General features: G+C 34.0%; 1 protein-coding gene across 1 annotated transcript in view; it reads left to right on the top strand.

The window, feature by feature from the left end:
* Positions 1–876: 876 nt before the first annotated feature.
* The window catches only part of LOC150084875 (dnaJ homolog subfamily C member 4-like), a gene marked incomplete at its 5' end in the record, with an annotated part of 59,757 nt that continues 51,099 nt past the window's right edge, over positions 877–9,534 (top strand). The window contains 2 exons of the mRNA XM_090376374.1: positions 877–911; positions 5,228–5,321. Of these exons, the coding sequence (XP_090232500.1) occupies positions 877–911; positions 5,228–5,321 (129 nt within the window). The remainder of the gene's footprint in view (positions 912–5,227; positions 5,322–9,534) is intronic.

Here is a 9,534-nt window from a genome sequence, read left to right as displayed (position 1 = left end):
TTTATGTTAGCCAAGTTGTGTATTTTAACGCTTGTTGCATGTTTAGAATTTACGAGAGTCAGGCTATGTTGTTATTATAATCGAAGTTTTAAATTGTACAAATGGTTTTGTGTCTACGTGCCATTAAATAAATTATATTACTTATATATTGTACGTGGTTGTATTCTTAAAAAATATATATGTAGGACGACTAGTTTTCGGAGTTTATTTCAATCAGCGAACCGGACAGTTGATTGAAAAAATCAGCTGTAACATTTAAAAAAAAAAAATGACATTAACGCAATTGTATTCGGTCAAGTTATTGCAGGAAAGGAATATGGGATTTAACACTTTTATCATTCTGTCACAAGAATTATGATTTTATTAGATTTTTGTCGAGCAATACAAGGCGATACTTTGATGGCAGCTTCGTGGATTTCTAACAAATTCGTTCGTCATTCTAGGTGGTTATCTGTTGTGTAAAGTGTTTATCGATTTAATCAATCTAGTGTCAGTTTAATGTATAGAGTTAAGGAAGTACTAACTTTTCTGGCTGGTACAGTGGTTATGGTCACTGTTTTATATCCTGGGTTCGAATTCTATCGAGATTTAGTCAGATGAAGTTTACGGTGTGAAAACCATACCGCCACAGCCGGCTCCAAAATTTGTGGGACCCTGGGGGTCCTGTGGAAAACTTATACGGGATGTTTTTGTAATAGTGATTTTTTTAATTTTTCACATTTTACAGTAATTAAGAAATAATTTTATATTATACTGAACAAAAATTTTAAATACGAATAATATGTAATACATTAATCAACAATATTGTTTTGACCATTTGGGCCCTGTTCGACAGGCCGGTTGAACTTGCTTGTGGCCAGCACTCGATGATTGATATGGATTGTTAAAGGTGCACTTGGAAATTGTGAGAGGTTGGTTAGAATTTGTAATTACTCTTCTGGATTGTTCACTTCTTTTCTTCTGAAACGCGTCATAAACAGTCAAAGAGGCCATATCTTGACTTTTTAAGAAATGATTGCAAAATCTGTGAAAGATAGGCTATTGTACTAATTTAAAAATATGCCCATATATTTTCCCAACAGGCTGAAATTTTAATGTTACCAACCACCTTTTTGTATATTAAAGTACTTTTAACCTATGTGAGATCTAAATATCTTTATTTCCAGTTTGAAAGTATATACTGATGGTAAACAGATATATTTTTTTTTTTGGTATATTCTTAGTATTTCATCAGTGATTGATGCCATTGTTACTTCACCATTACAAAGAACAGAATGGCCAAAGGTTTTTTACATGATCTGTGTGTGTGAAACTTTTGCCCATTCTGGTCTTTGTAACAGTGAAATAGTAACAGCAGTCAAGTTATTATGAAAAATCTAACTTCCATCTAGAAATAAAACATATTTAGATCATAGGTTAAAAGTTCTGGCTATACTCCATTTCATGGCTGAAGAACTGAATGATTGTTGGTCGAATTCTGTGATTGAGGTGAGTTTTCTTTGTATTCAATTAGTCATTTTTGTTTAGTGAAAAGAGGTTAGGTTTTTACGTGACTTTGGGAGGGATTCGAGCAAAAAACCGGTTGTTGGCCACGGCCAGGACTGCCTTCTACCTCTCTTTCTTGCTGAAGTATGGAAGTATACCCATAATCTGGAGTATAACAGAAGTTTTAAATTACTCTTTAAATTTATTAGCTATGCACCATGCTCTTCAAGTAAAGTCTAAGACCATCCTTTTTGTATTTTAATTACTAGTTAATAGATGAGGTAATTAATCAGAAGCTTAATGAATATTTCTGTTTACCTTAGCCTTATGTACCATAGCAAGTAGGTACAGCATACCCAATATATTATGTTTCCTCTAAGCTTGATTGCACTGGTATGCATGATTTGTTGTTGGTGCTGAAAACTATTTGTATACTCTTATTCCCAACTCTGTCCTGGGTGGTTGATGGTGGTGGGGAAAGGAGGATTTACAAATATATTATCTCCCATGGACCCTGTGGATACTTATTATTATATAATCCACATGCCTACTGCAAGCGCAAATGTAATTTGATGAAATGTGATGTATACTTAAGTCTTCATTTTGTAAACTGCCAGAATGTTATAATAAGTGGAGTTTCAATGTTTTTTCTGAAATTTCTGTCAGTGTCAAGCTGCTCAGACTTTATGCTGTATCCAGTTCTCTCTTCATTGTTTCCTTGGGAGATTCATTACTCTTACAATTATATCATGAACTTGTATGAAAAGGAAAAAAAAATTGCATAAATAAATTGTAAAAATACGTTGAAGAATACCTGTTAGTCAAATGCTAATATATATATATATATATATATATATATATTATTCTTTTGTATTATCATTCTATTGTGGTTTAATTCGTCTTTGTTCATCATTAATGTCATTGTTTTTAGCCATAATAGCTAATTAAACATTGTCCGTGCCGGTGTTTTTTACCTATAGATATTATAGTTAATACATTACTGGTCTTTAAGCTAGCCTATTCTCGGTTATCTTAATTACCCGTGGCCTATACATTTAGGATTTTGCAACTTGTTGTGCATTACTAAAGAAATTTTCATAACACTTATTGATGAAAAACTGTAGCAATAGGCAAATTATCAATATTATTTTATAGCTATATCTATAATTTATACATTTTTATACATTTTTGTATTACATTACATGGACGTCAATCCCCTACTTCATCGGGGGCTTTGATGTCTATAGGTAAAAAACACCGGCACGGACAATGTTTAATTAGCTATTATGGCTAAAAACAATGACATTAATGATGAACAAAGACGAATTAAACCACAATAGAATGATAATACAAAAGAATAATAATAGGTACTCTGTTTGTACCCATGTATTGCTAAAACAGCTACTGGGACAACAGAAAAAGCTAGAAAGAAATTAAATAAAACTACTATAATAGAATATTAAAAATAAAATGCGAACTGAACCATCATAATACAAAAGAATAATTATATATATATATATATATATATATATATACACATACATACATATACAGTTGCTAAAGCTTTGAAAAAAAAAATTGCTGTTTGCACTGTACTCATGGTAAAATTACTTTAGTCATGATTGGTACCATTGAATTTAACTGAGGCTATTTGCATAAGTAAGTGCTCCTCATAATTCAAGACGATTTTTGAACAGTGCATATCGTGATGTCATAGTGTGACCTTGTCTTTACACTGTTACAAGACATTGTCAGAGCCAGGTTCTAACGGTTGGCACAGTGCTAAGTGTGGTACACAGAAATGTTTGGACTTTTATTGTTATAATTGAAATTCAAGTGGGGTCATTTGTTATGGGTCTTCCACTACACTACTGAACTTGTAAAACTTTTGTCATTTTCACTTTGTTAAAAATATCTTGTAATTGGTTTTATTGTTGTAATTTAATTCAATATGTTGTATATGGGTAAATGCAAAACTTTTTGTTGTAACAAGTGCTTTGAACTATAATGATAATATAATTTTTCTTTTACATGTTTTTATAAATACATATTGCGTATTGGTACTCTTTGATACATGCTGTCATGTTTTCATTCTTCAAATTTATGGAAGCTGTGGTCTTTGCATATTACTCTTGAGTGGAATCCGGAACAGCATTCCACTCCGGACTATATGATTTATTATTCTACTCAGGGCAGACATGTAGCTCTCACAGCTATGGCAAGGACTTTTGAGGACAAAGCACAGAATATGCAGGATGATTCCAAATGGTTTGGCAAAAGGTGGAGAGTAAGTTCTACTTTCCAAAACAATGAGAAAAGTTCATATGCATGTAGGTCCAAAATGCTTTTTTGTTGAGTTACAGCTGCTTGTAATCTTGGTGGTGATATTATCAGCAGTGCTATTCAACTCATATTTATTTGATTTTATTGCAGTTTCCCATGGCCATGAATTATTATTCAGATTAACAGGAAAACACTTAAGGCCATCGATCATTGTCATAGAGAAAATGGATCATTCGCATCTGTGAATACTAATTGGGGGACACACCAAAGAAAGGGTTTGAAACAAGATTGAGGAGAATTGTGGAACCGGCATAAGAAGGTTAGTGACAGAAGTCAATGTTTCACAGGCTCTAGAATTTTACAAGGCTGGAGGATTCTTCACAGCAGCACTTGCATCTTTATCTACAGCAAGTGCAAGTTCTCTCATCAAATGATTTTTTATTTAATTACACGTTGCATTCTGCCACTGATTTATACAGCAGCATGTTGATCCTTCACTTCATTTGTCAGGTCTCTTTACCTAGGAGGCACAGTTTGAGGGATTATTAGCATTAGCAGAGGAATATGATGCATTATATAATTGGTTTTTGTAATTAACGTCTGCTTTCAAAGGAAAATCCTCATTGGATTGCTAAATGTCTGCATCAGGAACAGTTCACCATTATTTGAGCTGCAATCATTGGTGATTGCACTTTGTGTACTGCTATGTAGACTTTACAACACTATTAGCCCATACTCTCACTGAATTATGTGCTTATACACACAATCCTTCGGTATCTGAGTGAGCCTGTGACTGTTTGATTCTGTGGATGACACACGCACATACCTAATAAATTGCCACTCTGATAATAGTGACTATGATGTGCTTTTGGGGAGGCCTTTGCTCAGCAGTGGGATTCCACAGGCTAACACAACACAACAATGATATGCTTTCTAGTGAACTTCTATTGTTCAGAATATTTTGCTTACTTGCTTGTGTTAATTTTACATGGTGTAGTTTAGTTCCGAATTTGAAATATTAATGTCATTAGCCACAGGATTTAATTCAATGTATTGCAGGTAATAAATAACGGTAGTCCTATTGTAGATTAAATTATTACCTCTAGAAAATAATTCTATAATATGACTACCATCTATATTTTATAATAATAGGCAAAATTTGAATGAGAAGATAGTTGTCAGTGGCTTTGATCTCAAACTGTGACGCTACCAAGAGTGTGTGCTATGCTACAAATAGGTAACAGTTCCCTGGAGTGAGGTATATAATGTTATTTATTCATAATGTGTTGCTATCCTCCTTCCCTCCTGCCTTAAATAAATCCTGCTGGTTACAAAACCAAGTAACAACAAGAAATTCCTACTTTCATAAAATGGATATATTTTAATGTTAAAAATTTACATTGTTCTACCTTTAATATATTTTTTCATGAAATGTAACTGTCTTATTTTTGTCTTTTAGCCAATATTCTAAAACATACTATGATATATTGAATGTGCCTACTAATTGCACAACAAAAGAAATTAAAGAAAGTTATGTGCATCTTTGTAAAAAGGCAAGTTTTATGTTTGTATAGATATATGTGTGTGTGTGTAATAAATTGCTGAAGCAGACTTACAAAAATAGGACAGAGGTTTTTAATATTTTAGAAACTACTGTCATAGCACTATTGCCGCATACAAATGTAATGAATAATGAATTTATTCACTTATTTCAGAACTTAACACAGAAGAATTCATTGTTAGGAGGATATGGACTGGAGATGTGCAAATGTATCCCCAATTCACAAAGGGGGATCGAAAGGTGACATGAGTAATTACAGACCTGTTAATTTAACTTCTGTTCTGGGGAAAATAATGGAGTCGTTGGTTAAAGAAGCACTGCAGGATCATCTAGACAATACTGCAGTTATAGTTCAGGCACAGCGTGGGTTTGTTAAGGGAAAGTCTTGTCTGACCAATTTTATTGGATACTATGATGTAGTCACAAAGGGACTGGATGCAAAAAATAATTTTGATATCATATACAGTACTTGGATTTTAGGAAAGCTTTTGATACTATTGCACATGGAAGACTACTGTACAAGTCAAGTGGAAGAAGACAGAGAGTGGCAATCATTGGACGCTGCTCTTCATGGACTAATGTTATTAGTGGAGTTCCCCAGGGGTTCACGTTGGCCCATTGTTGTTTCGGTATTTATCAATGATAGTGATGAAGATATATCAGGCTTAATGTCCTAGTTTGCAGATGATATGTAGGTTGGTGGGATTGTTAATGACAGTAAGGACGGTATACTACTGCAACAGGATCTAGAAAAGTTGAGCAGATGGGCTGAGAAGAAGTGGCAACTAATGTTTAACATTGACAAATGCAAAGTACTGCATATAGGTACTTTGCATTTGTCAATGCAAAGTACTGCATATAGGTAGCAGTAACCTCAAGTAACATACCAACTGTGTTGTACTACACTCAGGTAGTGAATGAAAAAGACCTGGGGTAATTGTGCAGTCAGATATGAAGTTTTCTGAGCAGTGCAAACAGGCTGCAAGAGTAGCTCATGGGGTATTGTCAATTATATATAGGAATTTTGCTTGCAGGGATAAGGACATGATTATCCTATTGTATAAGGCAATGGTCAGGCCACACCTTGAATACTGCATACAGTGTCTGGAGGCCTCATTTTAGGAAAGATGTAGAGCTACTAGAATGAAGGGCGCCTCCGTAGCCAGGTGAGAAGGAGCAGCAGTGCGTAGCACACGCTCCTTGATTAGACCGGGGTTCGAACCCGTCACCACCAAATACGAAGGATGCAGAAAGGTCAGGGAATGACCACCGCATATCTTGGAGCAATATGGCCTTAGTTGCTAATGCTCCTAAAAAACCAAAATAACAACAAATAACAATAACTAGAATGAGTACAGAGAAGGGCAACGAGATTAGTGATTCAGACAAAGGGTTGCTGTTACCAAGATAGGCTTAAGTTCCACAAATTGCAGTGTCTGGAGACTAGACACCTGTGAGGTGATCTGATTGAGATGTATAAGGCCTTCAATGATTTGAGCAAGCTCTATGCCGATGAGATTCTTCCTCTTGCTCAGAATAATTGCTTGAGAGGGCATAAATTCAAATTGAGGAAAGACAGTTGTAGAATAGATGTTCTGAAATTTGCCTTTAGCCAGTGGGTAGTTGATTGTTAGAACAAGCTCCCGTCTGTTGTTCTAGAGGTTGATAGCTTAAATTCAAGGCTGAACTGGACAAACTTTGAGTGAATGGATGGGTGAAACTGAAAGTTTTTTTTTTTTTTTTTGTAGGCTAATGCTATATAAGTTTGCTTGCATCATATGCCTCTTCTAATGCTAAAAGTTTTCATAATGTGCTGTCACCTTGACAGTGGTTATTATCATAATAACCACTGTTAATCCACACTCGTGTATTTTGTGTACAGAAAAAAGCTATATAGTGTGAATCACAGCTGTAATACTCAATATGTTCTACGCTGATATTAATATTTGTAAAATAATAAGAGGAGTTTACCTCAATATAGTACGTAGAACACTTCTGCTTGATACTCTCCAGAAATTAAAACGAAAAAATTGAAAACTTACATTTGAGTAAAAAATAAATAATTAAAAACCAATTTAACACAATTCAAATCAGTTTAACACAATTAAAAATCAATTTAACGCAATTAAAAATTAAAAAGAATCTAATGAAAATATTCAAAACGATTTTCCTTCCTGAAGCTGACAACGCTTTTCGACCGTATGTCGTGATCGCAGGAATGAAAATTACCGAATAGGGTTGAACCTGAAACTTAATTAGTGATTATTTGTCTTCGCGCATGCGCGTAAAGGTCCACGCATCGGAAATTAAATATGGCCGCCGAATATCAACAGAATTTTCGTGTGATTTAATTTCTACAGTTTCTGCAATTAATAGTCGCGTGTAATTACTTTGAACATTAAGTATTTTGGCCTCGTTAAATAAAAAAGTATATTTTTCATTAATGGCATGAAAGGCTAATTCTGATCTGCTGACCGAGAAGCACGAACTGAGACTTCATGTTGATTTACATGAATATTCAGAGAAATTCGCGTCAAACCTTGGTAAGACAAGTCGCAATCACCGCAAGAAATGTTGTATACCAGATCATTAATTTTTGTTGCGAACGCGGAAAGAACCGAGCGATTGTTCGGTATAGTGTGTAATTTCCGTATTGGCATGGCCACAATTTTGAATTTGGTATCTTTAAAGAATCTATTAAGTTGTTTGTGCCACTGTTCAACATATGGGACAGAAATAAATTATTTTTTGATATTACTATTGTTGGTTAGTGTAGTATTTTGTATCCTATCCTTAGCCTGTACCCTAATTCGGTTTATTGTGGCAAGGGGATAACCTCTGTTTAAGAACCAGCTAGTTAATATTTGTATTTCTGAGCCTAAAGCAGATTCCGTCGTTGAATATTTATAGGCATTTAGAAATTGATTAAAGATAATCGATCTTTTGTAGGTGAACGAGTGATAGCTATTAAAATGTAGACGCATACCGGTGTTTGCAGGTTTTCGATAGATGCTAAATTGGATTTTATTCGAGTCCCGAGTAAGCGTGAAATTGAGAAAGTTTAATGACTTTGTATCCTTATCCTCCCTTTCCAATGTAAATTTGAGTCTAGAATGAATATTATTAAGCGAATGTAAAATGTCTTGGATAGTACTACTATCAGTAATAACTAGAACATCATCTAAATACCTCCCATAGTATGTTATACGGGGTCGAAAAGGTGTCAATTGCATATGCTCATTTGTTGAGAGATAGATCTCTGACATTAAGCTGCTCAGGCTCAAACCCATTGGCAATCCAAAAATTTGTTTGTACACCTTGTCTCGACAGGTGATATAGTTGGCCTCAACTAACAGTTTAATTAAGTGAAAAATTTCCTTAATAGGTAGCTTCGTATAATTAATCGGTATCGAGTTTTTATTTATCATATCCCAAATAATATCTAATGCGTATTCAACGTTCACTGTTTAAGTTTCAGGTTCAACCCTATTCAGTAATTTTTATTCCTGTGATCACGACATACAGTCAAAGCGTTGTCAGCTTTAGGAAGGAAAATCGTTTTGAATATTTTCGTTAGATTCTTTTTATTTTTTAATTGCGTTAAATTGATTTTTAATTGTGTTAAATTGGTTTTAATTATTTATTTTTTACTCTAATGTAAGTTTTCGTTTTTTTTGTTTTAATTTCTGGAGAGTATCATTCGGATGTGTTCTACTTACTATATTGAGGTAAACTCCTCTTATTATTTTACAAATATTAATATCAACGTAGAACATATTGAGTATTACAGCTCTGATTCATACTATCTAATTCATTTTTTAAACTCTTATTGACTATTTCATTCACTTCCTGTCTCTCCAGGTGTAACCTTTCGATACACACAATTATGGGGGATTTTTTGAATGGCTTGGCAAAATTACATTAAATCCACTAAGATACTCGGCCCAAAGTTACCATATTTCTTTTCTAAAAGATTGACTTCAAAACAACGTCGTTCCGAAGTTTGCCGTGGTTAATTAAAATCAAAAAATTTCAGGCATAAAACAACTAACACTGGCCACATCGCGTAATATTGTTAAGCTTGCCTTAAAATCTCGATATTCAAATAAACAAAAATACCTTTCCCAGGTGAGGAAGCTTCGCGATAAATTAAAAAATTATCTACATCTGAATGATTGGTCTGTATTGAAGACCTCCATAGATTT

This window comes from Mastigoproctus giganteus, chromosome 6 (assembly GCF_048544385.1).
Source record: "Mastigoproctus giganteus isolate SK-2022 chromosome 6, ASM4854438v1, whole genome shotgun sequence".
Lineage (NCBI taxonomy): Eukaryota > Metazoa > Arthropoda > Arachnida > Uropygi > Thelyphonidae > Mastigoproctus > Mastigoproctus giganteus.
Note: the sequence above shows the minus strand (reverse complement) of the source record. Positions and strands in the feature narration are given on the sequence as shown.